The 14880-nt window shown below is 38.4% G+C and overlaps 2 protein-coding genes across 3 annotated transcripts in view; one reads left to right on the top strand and one right to left on the bottom strand.

Annotated features, from left to right (window-relative positions):
- The window catches only part of TMEM108 (transmembrane protein 108), a 246634-nt gene extending 245931 nt beyond the window's left edge, over positions 1 to 703 (bottom strand). The window contains exon 1 of the mRNA XM_053965425.1: positions 475 to 703. The gene's annotated coding sequence lies outside the window, so the exon portion shown is untranslated. The remainder of the gene's footprint in view (positions 1 to 474) is intronic.
- A 434-nt stretch (positions 704 to 1137) lies between these two features.
- The window catches only part of NPHP3 (nephrocystin 3), a 32896-nt gene continuing 19153 nt past the window's right edge, over positions 1138 to 14880 (top strand). For both annotated transcript variants that reach the window (XM_053955434.1, XM_053955443.1), the window contains exons 1-15: positions 1138 to 1638; positions 2246 to 2371; positions 3593 to 3743; positions 4507 to 4659; positions 5981 to 6114; positions 6365 to 6525; positions 7947 to 8094; positions 8628 to 8702; positions 9209 to 9388; positions 10736 to 10839; positions 11536 to 11650; positions 12710 to 12853; positions 13392 to 13489; positions 13968 to 14070; positions 14659 to 14741. In XM_053955434.1, coding sequence (XP_053811409.1) covers positions 1285 to 1638; positions 2246 to 2371; positions 3593 to 3743; positions 4507 to 4659; positions 5981 to 6114; positions 6365 to 6525; positions 7947 to 8094; positions 8628 to 8702; positions 9209 to 9388; positions 10736 to 10839; positions 11536 to 11650; positions 12710 to 12853; positions 13392 to 13489; positions 13968 to 14070; positions 14659 to 14741 — 2129 coding nt within the window. In that variant the 5' untranslated portion in view covers positions 1138 to 1284. The remainder of the gene's footprint in view (positions 1639 to 2245; positions 2372 to 3592; positions 3744 to 4506; positions 4660 to 5980; positions 6115 to 6364; positions 6526 to 7946; positions 8095 to 8627; positions 8703 to 9208; positions 9389 to 10735; positions 10840 to 11535; positions 11651 to 12709; positions 12854 to 13391; positions 13490 to 13967; positions 14071 to 14658; positions 14742 to 14880) is intronic.

Genomic DNA, 14880 nt, shown 5'->3' with positions numbered 1-14880 from the left:
ACTCAGGGAAATAAAGCAACATCTTTTGTTCTATTTCTACTAGTGTACATAAAAGTAAATCCCCCCTCCAGTAGATTCTGAAACTCAGGAATGTCTCATTGGAAAGACATCTCTAAGATTATTTCTTTTCCTCACAGTTAAGAAGAAATGGCTCCCTTGGTCATGGCTAACAAACCTGGCACATACATGAGACAAAATCTGTTTTGAAGTAGTGACATTTTTGTAGTTCACACTAAAGGTAGGGCAGATTCTGAGATTTCTGAACAAATCTCCTCAGCCATGGGGATTTGTTACACTGAATTCCCTATGACAGGTGAAGGAACCAAACAGGGTTTTTTGAGAGACAGAGATGTAAATGCCATTAGGATAATTTAAGGGGCTGATAATCCACGGCTTCCTTATTCTTGGCAGGGATGATCTTTGAACAGGGAGTTCACTAATTTCATATGAGGCACACAGGGTGCAAGCACTGACCTCGAGCACGACATGGCACCATTGCCCAGTGCTCACTTCTAGCTGGTGCCACTACCAGCTCTTCTCAGTTCTTCTTGGAGAGTGCCAGCTGGTCTCAGAAGTCACAGCTTCTGACCGATGTGGGGTAATTCCCCCGCCAAGCTCTCTTCAGTACCAAAGTTGGTGGCACAACCTGAGTGTCTCTGTTTGGCCAAGGAGAACAGTGCGATATAATCGTGTAGATCAGCCAGGGATGCGGCGCAACCTGAGGGCTCCGCGGCAGGTGACAGGGAGATTAGAAATAGACACTTGAGGAGAAATAGACGCGGTGAAGAGAAAATGGGAACTTTTTCTTTCTTTTTGATAAAGCATCCCCGACGAGGCTGACATGGTGGCAGCGGGAATTGGAAAGTTTGCTGGAACCTCACATTAGCTTGTGTTTAGCTGCAAAACCCTAAAACGCCGTCACTTTTAGCTGAGAGCAGCAGATTCCCGCCGCCAGCTCCTCCGGCTCTCCCTCTCCGCTTTTCCCCCGCCTGTAGCGGCGGCTGGCGCTCCCCCTCCCGGGCTGCTCCAGCAACGTTCCCGAGCCGGGAGCCACCGGGGGACGGGACGGGGCGGGAGCGGCCGAGAGAGGGAGGGAGAGAGGCGGCCCGCGGGGCAGCTTCCTCCCGCTCTCCCTTCCTCGTCCGGCCGCCGCGAGGAGCGGACCATGGCCCGCAGCCGCCGACGGGAAGGCTCCACGCCGGGCACGGCCCCGCCGCCAGGTCTCCCCGGGGGCACCGAGCTCTGGGCTCGGTGTTAGAGCGTCGCCCGGGCGGACGCGGGGCCATGGGCACGGCGTCGTCCCTGGTGAGCCCGGCGGGCGCGGTCGGGGAAGTGATCGAGGACACGTACGGCGGCGGCGGCGGCGAGGCCTGCGAGATCCCGGTGGAGGTGAAGCCCAAGGCGCGGCTGCTGCGCGGGTCCCTGCGGCGCGTCGGCGGCTCCCGGCCCGGCGGTCTCATCGGGGCCAGCTTCAAGTCGACGGCCTCGGTGCAGGAGCTGGAGTGCGTGGCCGAGTACGAGCGCCTGAGGAAAGAGTACGAGATCTTCCGCGTCAGCAAGAACAACGAGGTGGCCTCCATGGTGAAGAAGGAGGCCAAGCTGGACAGGGAGAACAAGCGGCTGCGCGCCGAGCTGCAGGTAGCGCCCGCTGCCCCGCGGGTGAGGGCACTGAGCAGCGAAGCTGACGCTGCCAAGGACTCGTCCCGCTTCCTGAGGAAAGCTATGGCAGGGAGGTGACGGGTGCGGGGGAAGGCAAGGTGCTGGGGAAGTGGTGCCCCGGTGCTCTCCTGGTGAGCCATCGGGATGCCCTCAAAGTGCGCGTCTGGGGATGGGGACCGCACCCTGCGCGGCTGTGGCGACCTGAGACAGGGAACGGCCTGAAGTTGTGCCAGGGGAGGCTTAGGCAGGATATTAAAAAAGGCTCCTCACCCAGAGGGTGGTTGGGCACTGGAACACAGTCCCCAGTGGAAGTGGTCACAGCACAAGCCTGACAGAGTTCAAGAAGTGTTTCGACAATGCTGTCGGGCAGGTGGTGTAACTGTTGGAGTGTCCTGTGCAGGACCAGGAGGTGGACTCGATGGTCCTTGTGGTTCCTTTGCAACTCAGAATATTCTCTGATTCTGGCTGCCCTACAGTAAGGAGAGATGTAGGGTGCTGAGATAATACTATAGTCAGACCTGAAAAGTAATCTAAAACCTCTTATCAGCAATAAAACTGAAAAAAATGAAATACTAAATGTTTTCAGGCACTTCAGAAAACATACCAGAAAATACTTAGAGAGAAAGAAAGTGCATTAGAAGCTAAATACCAAGCCATGGAGAGAGCTGCTACTTTTGAACATGATCGAGACAAGGTCAAAAGGCAATTCAAGGTATGGTTTGACTTTTCTATTCCTGGGAAAATGACCAAAGAAAGATGGATGTCACTTGTTCACATTCCTCAAATGAACCCTTCTCCAATAGCTTTCATGAAGGCCTCTCCTTCTTAAAGACACCTTAGAGTGTCATAGCTGTAGCTACCCATTTCCATTAAAATAATCCTACTAAATCTCTTTGTAAGACTAAGAGGAAAAAATATGAAATAACTTTATAATTATTGAAAGGAGAATATGAAGTGATACATCATAAACTAAATTTCTGTATTGAATTTGAACACAGAAGTATATTCATATTTGAGAATGACAAGAAAACATGAGCTGCAAATTGATACATGCCTAATGAATGTATAAACACAGAGTTCCATTATTTCTGAATAAATTTTCTATCTTGAATTGTAAGGTGTAATGCCTCTAGCTTACATTTTTTTAAAAATGTGTATTGGAGCATCTCTTTTGACTGCAAAAATATGATAGTTAGAGACAGTTTGCACTCTCTGCAGGGATGACTTGAAAGGCCAGGCAGATGTTTCTGCTTTTCCTTTGCTGCAGATGATACTTTTGCCACCCAAAGCAGGGCAGTAGGTCCTAGTTTTTCACTATTTTCAAGATTCTTTATGTCCTTCATTTTAGTTGTCTGTAGCTACATGTAGTTCATGTTTGTCAGATATATAAAAAGAGGATTGACTCTGACCTTATTTAAGAAAATAAATACTTGAAGAGACTTGAAGACTACTTCATTTCTTTGAATTTAAAACTAGATTCATGTTTTCTTTCCCACATGATGGTAATAAGTTACAAACAGGACAGCTGGATATGCTTGATCAATTTCTGTCACAAGAAATTTAAATTTCTGCAACAATAAAACATAAATTCAAGATCATATATAATTGTAAATAAATACATGGAAGAATAAAAGGGAACCTTTGAAAGAATTTTTACATGTAGCAATTTTAGAAGACAATAAAGTTTAAAAAGTAAAAAGAGTTGTTTTAATTTTTAATGAACATGGTAATGCAGGCTTCTTTAAGAATGGTATGCTAAGGTTTATAATGGTACAATTTTAAACTATGGTTTCCTGCTCATTTCTGATTCATGATGGCTTCAGATTCACATTTTCACACCTTTGCCTGGTAAATGAATTACTTTTTCTATTGAAAGTAGATAACATGAACTCAGGAATAGATACTGATTTTTTTTTTTCCTTCGTGCTGATAGATTTTTAGAGAAACTAAGGAAAATGAGATTCAGGACTTACTGAGGGCCAAACGAGAGCTAGAAGCAAAACTCCAGAGACTGCAGGCCCAGGGAATCCAAGTGTTTGATCCTGAAGAGTCTGATTCTGATGATAATTGTACAGATGTTACAGGTGAGAATTTCATCCCCAACATTTTATGTTGGACCATGACTGAAGTCTCCAAATAGTAAAGCAGAAGACAGATATTTATGTTGTTTGGAAAAAAAAAAGTTTTATTAATTCAGATGAAAAGCAACTTAGAGTAGTTTGAAGGGTAAAAGCAACAAACCTTACAAACTTGGTTTAGATTGTGGGAACCTCACATTTCTAGTGTTAAAAAAGAATAAGTGAAGATAGAGTACTGTCTAGACACAGTTACTTGAACAATTTTTAATAGTTGTTCCATGAACTGTTCTGAGTTTTTTAATCTTTTCCGAGTTTTCTAATTCTATATCTGAGAGATGATCCAGCATATCCAAAAATCACACCTGAAACTAGAAGGAATCTTAGACACCTTGGATGATGATATATGCCAGTGTCAGCTGCTGTGTGTTCCGTAACAGCAGAATTAGATCTTTAATAAAGAGGAAGTAGGTACAAAATCTTATATATGCTGTATGAGGAATTTAATAACATGGAAATGGTGCAGATGGGTATATGAGCAATCTATGTAATAGCAAATATTAGGAAATACCCTCAATCTTTGGTGTCATGGATTCTCATTAACTTCGGACAAGCAACCATTTAGAGCTTCAGCACACAATGGTGTGAGGAAATCTGCCGAAGGAAAAAAAATTATGGTCAATGGCATGTGGCTGGAGTATTTAGCACTGACAATTTACCTTGTGTAGTGACAATGAAGAAGAGAGTTTTTTGTCTGTTTTCCAATTCTTAGCTACAGGGGCACAATCTGAATACTGGAATGGAGGAGTGTTGGGAAGTGAGCCATCCATGGGTAGTATGATGCAACTTCAGCAGTCTTTCAGAGGGCCTGAATTTGCTCATAGCTCCATAGATGTTGAGGGACCATTTGCAAATATAAACAGAGGTAAGTAATGGTAATTTGTCTTGCTGGGATTGTAGGTGTCTGTGGAATTTTTTCAACTACGCTTAAGTAACTCTGTTCCTTCTTAGATCCTTTTTTGTCTATTTTGGGTAATTTAACCAAAAGATTATTTGGAATTCTTTGTAAAAATAAAAGGAAATGTAGCTAAGTTATATGTAATATATGTGAGGACTATGGTATGTACAGTAGTGATTTTAGCAAACAGCAGTTACCAGTGCTTTGTTGTGAGTATGTTCCTTATGTTGGCAATGGAAGATAGTGGCTCCTTCTTTCAGTATCTGCTGGTGTTCTGTTTTTCCATTTGTATTCAGATTCTCTACTTCCTGAGTACGAACATCACATTGGTATTAGAATAAATTATACTCCTGTTTTGTTAATTGATTTTGCATGGACTTTGACTCTGCCTAGGAGGCCACTTATGGAAATCTGATTGTAAGACCAGGATGTACAGTTGTTATGTAAATCAGTGCTTGATATTTTCTTGTCAATAATTCCTGCTTTTGAACTTTGTTTCCCAAGTGGCCTCTTGTAAATTGGCTTCTGATACTCTGGTTTCCTTCACTGTTGTCCTGGCTCTGGAACCTCTCCTGCATATAGTTGACTTTGCTGGCAGTTTTTCCCTTTTTAGTTCAATCCTTCAGGCTCTGTGTGATTCAGAAGTCTGTGCCTGCAAAGTGGGAGGGGTGGGTCTTCCCTGTGATGGCTCCAGCTTCATACACTAAGCCTTTCATCGACCTATGTGGTCCTGAGAAAAGAACCTATTCCTATCTTGAAAGAATGACCAGCCACAAAATGAAGAGTCTAAGAAAGTTTTAAAATTCATTGCTTCTATAGGGAATAAACATACAATGCTACAGAAAGCAATGGGTTTTTTCTCCAGAAGAGGAAGTTCCCACAGCTTTTGCTGGCATTTATTCACATGGTCTAATTGAAATACATGTAGATCTGAAGGAAAAAAAAAAGTTTGGTTATGAGTGAATTTATTACTCTGCATATTGGTACTTATTTTACAACTACCAGCTTGATTTTGTGGAAACATTTCATCAATCCTTTTTAAAGGAAATATCATTGTGATGATAATATATTTAACACTTTTATTTTGCCACATTATCAAATTGTGTGACATTATCAAATGTATGAGTTCTGAAAATTTGTAAAATTTAAATAGTTGAGTAAAAACACTACTACTATTTTAAATAAAAGTAGTATTCATGATGTTAAGAGATGATGACTTAACTGTTATGTGGTGTGATGACATGTGAAGATATCTAAGACTTCATTTTGGGGCTTTTTCCATTGGCAGATGATTGGGATGCTGCTGTTGCCAGTTTATTGCAGGTTACTCCTCTGTTTTCCCACTCTCTGTGGAGTAACACAGTAAGATGTTATATTATCAGTACTGATGAGACTCAGCCAGAAGTGACCGTCTTCATTCGAGTGAGTACCCCCAAACCTGTGCTTGCTTATATGCTGTCTTGTTTCCGATGTGATGCTGGTTCAGAAATTTGTCTAATACTTCTTGAAAGCCTTCGTAGGTATAGTCTGATTTCAGTGAAATCGGTGAAAGTATTGTCAAGGGCTTCAGGGAAACAAACTGCTTAGATAAAAGAAACTGAGATTTGTTTGGTAGATCCTTAGTGCTATGCATGGTTAGTAATAAAGCACTGTTGCTCACATTTGCTTTCAGAACTACTCCCCAAAACTTCAGAGAGTCTGTGAAACAATGGGATACTTCTTTCAAGTTGTTAATTTTTCAACAGAGAATGAAAGGCCTCTTCAGGATGTAAGAAAATGGGAAATTGAAAAAAGTTCATTAGTCATTTTGCTCTTGCATTTAACTTTGCCAAGGTGAGTATTTTCCAGGCTGGTGAAACAAATGGCAACTTGTAATTTATGCAGACTGCATAGCTTATTAAAATGTATGGGATGCTTTGCTCAGTACGTTTCCTAAGCTAGTAACTTCAAAGTGATACTACTTCAAACTCTAGGTTTGCTAGTGCAGACACTTAAAAGAATATATCAGCTTTGTACCATTTTCTTTTTCTTGTAGCTACAAATTATCTTAAAATACAGCTTGAACAATGTCTTAGTAACATACAGAAATGTTTGGTTTCTAAGAGCAGCTCTCTGTTGTGCATGTGGCTATGTCTTAGGAATTCAAGATGGCTGATGTCAATGTCCTCAGTGTTTTTCATTTGCTTATCTAGCCTTACACCTGTCCATAGTATTTGGGGTTTATTCTATCACATATTAGTTCCTGGTCTTGGCTGTCTTTCAGACTAATTTCATGGCTCTCCTGTGTGTTACCTTATGCTATCTTTTGACAGTTTTGATTTACTGAAGTCATGATGTTTCATGACAAATAGTGATGGAATGTGATCTGTTTGTTCAGTGAGTAATTTCTTAACCTTCTAGAAGAAGAAGTATGATTCACTAAAGAAAATACACCAAATGAGGGATACTTTTGAATTGTGTTAGAAATTTTACTGTTACACATTATATGCTGTTGCCAAATAATCCAGTTTTATGTATGTGGAACATACATAAATGTGTAAGAGCAAAATATGCAGGGGAAAAAAAAACCCAGAAGTATTAATTTAGAGAATTTCTCTTACAATAACTCTGATGAAAATTGTAGTGCTTTTGTACGGATATTGTGTAATATTTGAGCAATCCTGTCTGCTATTGTCAGCATCCCCAAGTAGTATAGTTCCTTCTGTGGAACAGCAATAAATATCCATGGATATCATTTGCATATATAAATGCAAAGTGCTTTTGAATTTGGAGGTGTCAAATTCTCCTTTTTAAATACTATAAATTGAAAGAATGTCACTCAAGACATCTGACAAATATTAAAGGACTCTTCCTAAAAAGATCAAAAATAGAACACAACCTTCAGATAACTGATAGCAAAGCATATATATGATGCTTTTTAATCATATGTGAAACTATGTTCTTTCCATGCAAGGCAATTACCTTTCACTCTGCGCATTGATATGACAGGCAAAACAGCTTTAAATTCACAAATCAATCATCATAAAAATTAACACATGGTTTTGCAGGTTTTGGTACAAGTAGAATAAATCTCTCTCTTAGCTTTTTCTTGCTTCAGAATTTTTCTCTGTTGAAGTATTTGATTGCTTTTTGCTATAAATAGATATGGCTTTTGAATTAGATTTTGCAGTGAAACCCATCTTCGGAGCTTGTGTTGATTGAACTGTTTACTACAGCAGTGTAATATAGCACAAGAATGCTGATTTCCAATCTAGTTGTTTGTTGGAGGACTGTGAAGAAGCCTTCTTGAGAAATCCAGAAGAAAAGCCCCGGTTAATTTACCACAGAAGGGAGGATGGCAAAGTCAGTTCAGTCTCAGTGCAACAGTTAATTGAGCAAATTTCTTGCATGAACAAAGCAAAGGTATGGCATTTAAAAATTGCTATAAACAACACTACATGCTAATAGTCCCAGATTTTAGAAAAAATTGCATTGCATTCATTGTTCTGGCTGCTCATTCTGTGAGCAGATCGATGAAGCTGACATTTATGAATGTTATGAAATTTTCATTAGCAGGGCAGAAAAAAAGCCACTGCATTTTCACTGAAAAAAAAAAAAGGCTATGCTCTAAGGTTAGAATTTCTTACCTGTATTTAGACATTCAAATGGCAAAGTCCCTCTATAGCCACGAAAGGGAATGAAGTATACCTCTAGAGAGATTCCTGCTGCCTAAAAATCGATCAGTTATGATCTATTTTCCTCTACAGAGACAACAGTTGAGAACAGCTGAAACTAGATGACCAACTTTTAAAGTTCTTAGGCAAAGTGAATCTTACCTAAGGAAGGCAACAGAATGGAATTTAAATGTGTTCCAGAATGTTTTTTTGTTGGAAGTCCTAAATATTGTTCTCAGTTGGATTCAGAGTTGTGTCATGCTTTTCTATTTACTTTTTCAGATGATTCACCATGTTGGAGGAATGGAGGAAGGAGCATATGAAATCTATAATTGTGTAGAAAAAATAATTAAACAGGTAAAGTACATCATGCATTTTAGCTTTTTATGCCTATGCTGATTTATGATTTTAAATTATGTCAGTGTGATTGCTGTGTGGTACTCAGGTGTGATTCAAAGTATCTCTCTGTTTTATCGTTACTATCTGGCAAGCAAGGAAATGTGCAAGTGAAAAATAAAACCCCAAACTGAGCAGTGCTTTTATGGACAGAAGCACTGGACCACGGGAAAGGGTTCTATTTATGGGCCTAACTTAGCTTTTAATTTCTCTTTATCCATATCATAGATATGTCCTCTCCTTGTGGTGAGTTGTTTCTACTGTGAGATATTTAAAATCAATGTCTTGAGACTTGTGCATTCAGAGTTAACTTAGTTTCATTTAATTGCTTATTTATTTATGTTTTCTCCTACCCTGCAAGGAAATGAGCATACTGGTGTTAGTAGAGCCATGCTCATATTGAGACTAACAGCAAATGGGCTTGCCATATAGTTGCAGTTTTCTCCATGTAATTTCTTTTTACTTAGGATATATTGGGATGTGAAATGACAGACCTAGAAGGAAAGGATTTGGGTAATAAGGAAGACTCCACTGCTCCTGAAGAAGAAGTTTTTGGTGATGTATTGTGGGATGCACACGATGAACAAGAACAGATGGAAGCTTTTCAGCAGGCCTCTAATTCAACATGTGAGCTGGGATTTGAGAAAGTGAGTACATTGTAAAGGTATATGGATGAAGAGAAAGTAATCACTCACTTTCATCCCTTGTTGGGCAAGATGCATTTCTACAGAAGCTGTGTCTGAGAGCATCCTTAAAGCTATCACTCCTTATGCTGGAAGAAGCCATATGCCTGATATAGATGGCATATTTCTTTTCTGGGAGAGATGCCAGTTGGTCTGTTGTTGAATGACATTGATGAAGAAGTAGTTGTGCCTGCACTGGAGAAAAGCACTATAACAGCGTGCCAGAAGCAGAGCATCCTCTTAGACATTGGTCATCAATAGGAAACACTCTATTTTTTCTTCTTCTATTTTTTTAATTTCTCTTTTATTTTTCCCTGAGGAAATCCAATCTCTTTCTTGACACCTGGAGTTAGGTCTTTAGGAGATAGTTAATGAAAAGATTTCATCTCATCATACAGCCATGAAAGAAGAACAAAGGAAACTTTATAGTGGAAAGCTGCTGAATACCTCAGTACTTATTACTGGAAACAATTTTTTTTTAAACTTTTCAAGTTGTGAGTATCAGGAATAGTTAGATGTTGGGAAGATATAATGAATGTAGGAAGATAAATGTTAAAGTCATCACAGAATGTGGTGCAGTAGTTTATTTTGGCAATGTAACATAAGCATGCATTTAAATTCTTAGTACCCCTATTTTACTAGCACAATATATTCTTTTACTTCACCACTCCTGTATTGGTAATCATTTGGAGGATTGTACCATCTTTACACCATTCTAGAGCAATAGAATAACAGAACATTAAAGAAAAAATACCAATGTATATCTAAATGCACCTCTTACTTTGAAGACACATTTCTTCCAAGCAGGTGAAGGGTGTTTTGCTTTGGTTCATTTTGTCATCTGCTGCAATATTTTTGGACATTCATATGCTGTAAGAAAGCTTTCTTTTTTATGCTTTTGTATGCTCAAAATAGTCATTCGTGGCAGATGCCAGCTTTTTCCTGGCAACCATATCCAGTACAGTGGTAGTCTGGGGAAAGGGAGGGCAAGGAAGCCTGAACAAAAACAGAACACTGTTGCTTTACTATAATAACACTAATTCAGTTTATTAACACTGAAGGTTCCATTTTAAATAGAGTTTTGAAGAAAGTGTTAGTTAATTTTACACTTTTTTAAAAAAGAGAGAATAAATTCTGTTGTTTAAGTGTTTCCTTGCAACATCTATTTACACTTGTATTGCATTTCAGTAGTTGTTCCTTTACCTTAATAAACTGGTACATGCATTTTGAATCGAAATGGTTTACAATACCAGGCACTATATTTCTTCCTTAAACACTGGACTATTTATAATGATTGCTTCTTTTTAATAGTATTTTGAACGTCTGAATGACCTAGTAGCAGCACCAGCACCAATTCCACCACTGCTTGTATCAGGAGGACCAGGCTCTGGGAAATCTCTCCTTCTGTCAAAATGGTAGTTTAAATTTATTTTTCTTTATATGAATGAAATTTAAGAAAAAAAGTTTCCATTACATTTCAAACATTGTGTCAGTAATAAGAGGTAAAATGGGGGCATTTACAAAGTGCTGACATTATTTAAGCGTCCTGGAAAGATTTGAGGTATTTGAGTTGCTAATTTCATCTGGACTGCCTTTAACAGCTCCCTGACACCAGCTGCAGCACCTTATGATAAGGCATCACTTACATATCTATCTTTGCACATCATTACAATGTGGTTTTGATAGCTCAATAGTATTGCCCTTCTGTGATACACAAAAAGAGTCTGAAATAAAGAAAGAATCCTCATAATTTATCATAGACCATCGAATTTTATGGTCACTTGTATGCTATGACAAAATTTGCTGTCATAAAAATGAATTGATGGTGTCACTTCTTTTTAAAAGCTTAGTGGCACATGACTATTAAGTGCCAGGAAGGATGCTTGCTACTTGCTATCAGTAATGGTGAGAGTAAAAATGGAATCTGACATTAGAAGTTCAATTATAGCTCAGGAAATGTCTATCCTGTTTTGTAAGATAAACGTAGAACATGTGTAGCTAAGATACTCTGTCTCCTTTGGCAAAAATGATGCTTTTTGTTGGAGATCTATTTGCAAAATTACAGTCTGTAGTCTGTTGAGTCTTATTTTTTTCTTCTCTTCTTTCATTAGGATTCAATTACAGCAGAAGCATTCACCAAACACTCTAATTCTTTACCACTTTGTTGGGAGGCCCATGTCTACCAGTTCAGAATCTGCATTGATAATTAAGCGCCTTACTCTGAAGGTAATGCTGAATACATGCCCTGAATTGCATCTTTCTTTGTGTGTCTGTGTGTGTTTGTGTGTGCAAAGATAACATTTTCTACAAATTTTTCAGCATCAATGAAAAGTAATACAAATGTCGTAGAAAAATATTCAGGTTCAGATCAGTCAGGGCTCTGGGAAACCTGGTCTGGTTGAAGATGCCCCTGCTCATTGCAGGGAGTTTGACTAGGTGGACTTTTAAAGCTCCTTCCAATCCAAACTCTTCTGTGAGTCTATAATATGTAAGGCATTATAGAATGAGGCGAATCTGATCCTGTACACTTAATGTAGCTCAACTAAATAGCATCTCTGGGATATTCATAATAGATCAGCATTAGCAGTTATGTTTTCAGTGACCTATATTGATGACTTATAAAACCATATAATTATACTCCTTCCAAAATTCCCTTCCATCCAGCCAATGAAAGAGGCAGGTCGTACGTCTTGTATCTATGTGCTTAGAAACCTGAGGCTGTATTGGCCACTTGGCACCATCTCGTTCCTAGACTAGGCTCTCCCCTATATTGATTTATTTTTAATTGTGTGCTGAATACATGGGAAATAAAAAGGATCATTTTTGTGCGAGGGTCTGAACTTGCTTTTTCCATCACAAGAGTGGCACTAAGGGCCTTACAGTACAAAAACCTGTAGAAAATGAATTCAGTTCTGCTCTCCATGCAGTTTTCTCATCTATCTTAGATGTTTGCCAGTTAAATCTGTGCAACTTCAAGTCCTTTAAGTCTTCATATTTCTTGTCTGTTGTGTAAAGGTTATCTCTCTAGAATTTAAACACTGAGTTCAAGAAATATTCCTTGTTCTGCATGTGCCATCTTTCTGCATATAGTAGAAGAAAAGAATTCTGTGTGAACTTGACTAGAAAAATTGCCCCCAAATCACATAGAGTTTTTTGGGGGGAGAGGGTGAGATAGGGGGGGAGAACTTCTTTTTTTTTTCCCCTTTTATGTCTTCTAGGACTTCTTTCAACTATCCTAGCTGATTTTTAAAGTAGAATTCCTTGTACATGTTTATAATTCTGCAGCTTATGCAACACTCTTGGTTAGTATCACCTCTGACTTTCGATCCAGCTAAACTTCTGGAAGAGTTTCCCCGTTGGCTGGAAAAACTTTCTGCACGCCATCAAGGCAGCATTATTATAATTATTGACTCTATTGACCAAATACAGGTATGTTTTCAAAATCTTTGCCATTTGTCAGTCTAACAGGAATCTTGACTATTGTAATAGGTTCAGTCATAGCTATGTAACAAAAATATTAGTGTTTGCTTTGCTCTGAAAAGAACATAGAGAAAACAGTTTTGGGAAAAGTGCAGTTGAATTATTTTTGTAGATAATTTTTTAGGGTTGTTTGGGTATTTTTCTTCTAAATTTTATCTTTAAACCTTAATTTTTGAGCAGACTGGTTACATTACTTATCCAAAGATTCAAGGCTGTGAGCTAACTTATTGGGCATGTAAATAGCCTGGTTTTTATGAGGTGAACATTTCAACAATAGCATTCTATCTGCTTTATTTAGTGTACAGTTGTGCTGATACATATAAGTGGGTCATTTAGTACTGTCTAGAGGACCAGATCATGAAAGATTTTAAAGGACACTGGAGAATTTAAGACTTCTTTCATTGGATTGCACAGTTAATGAAACATAGCAACTTCTGGCATTGTTTTGAACAACCTCTATGTTAAGAAATTAAAATTTGTTTTTAAGCAAGCTGAGAAGCACATGAAGTGGTTGATAGATCCACTGCCAGTGAACGTGAGAGTGATTGTATCAGTGAATGTAGAAACATGTCCGCAGGCATGGAGGTATGTTATATTTCTGTGATGTGTCAAAGCATCCTGGCTTAGAATTATTATTTTGAATTGTGGTTACTCATTGAAGAGCAGACAGATTTGTCAAGATGTGGAGATTTAATAGGATAAGATTTTGCAATCTGTGAGGAAAATGAAAGCTTCTCTGTTTTAGCTGCAATGACAGATTTTAGCTGTTGGAAAACCAGATTTTTTTTTTACTGTGATAGATCTATCCACATGACTGTATGAAAAATGGTATTAAATGCAGTCAGATGCACATCAAGAACTGCAATACCATGATGTTGATTTAGGATAAGGCTAAAAGTGTAAATTCTACTTCAGATGACTAGAATTTCATAGTAGTAGGGAACAGCTTCAATTACTGCTTTGATATAAATCTTTAAAAGGCCCTGGAACTCTGATGTCTTTTTTTTACTTTTTTTTGCTGTTTAATAAGGTTCAAATATGACTTTGTCCTCTCTTACCAAAGGTTATGGCCCACTCTTCATCTTGATCCACTGAATTCCAAAGATGTTAAATCTCTCATTAGTGCAGAATGTAACTCTGCAAATGTTAAATTGACTAAAGAACAGGTATGTCTGTTGCAGTTTTTCTAAAATACCTTACTCTAGTCTAACTTTTAATGAAAACATGGAAAGACTAAATAAACCCAGCTGCCAGAGTAAAGAATTATATTTAACTAACTAAATATAATTGCTCAAGATACCATGAAATTTGAGTATTTTTACCACATGGCTTATAGCCCTGAAACACAGATGGAACAACATAAATTTTTAACAGAAAAACTGTGCAGTTGCACATACTGCTGTAAATGTGATACTTTATTTTAGAATACCAGAAAGTTTAATTATGTTTTAATTAATTATTTTTTGCATAATACTGTAACAATCATTGACAGATTGGTGAAAACAGTATTTTAGCTTTGCGATATAATGTTAGACCCTAACTCTTCATCTTAAATTCAAATGAGACTTTTCACTCATATGCTCCTATAGCTGGAAATGTGTACAGTGTTTTGTGTACTACTTGCTATGTTATAATCTTCAGATGTTGCAGATAAAAGAATATCTAAAACTTTTGTTTTCTTCTCAAACAGTGAGTGTTTTATTTGTATGGTTAGTTTCATCTCATTTCACAGATGATTATTTAAAATGTTGTAGGAGAAGAAGCTTGAGAGACATTGTCGTTCCGCCACAACTTGCAATGCTTTGTATGTCACTCTCTTGGGCAAAACCATTGCTTGGTAAGTTGAGGTGTTTTGGAAATTACTATGGTCATCACTAGATTAGAAGAGTTCAAGTAGGTTAATTAGCAAAATAAGCATTTTGAAATGCTTTCATTTAACACAGAATGAATCTTGTTAAGAAAAAATGATGGAGAAA

This window comes from Vidua chalybeata, chromosome 1 (genome assembly GCF_026979565.1).
Source record: "Vidua chalybeata isolate OUT-0048 chromosome 1, bVidCha1 merged haplotype, whole genome shotgun sequence".
NCBI classification, from domain to species: domain Eukaryota; kingdom Metazoa; phylum Chordata; class Aves; order Passeriformes; family Viduidae; genus Vidua; species Vidua chalybeata.
This window is presented reverse-complemented; position numbering and strand designations above follow the sequence as displayed.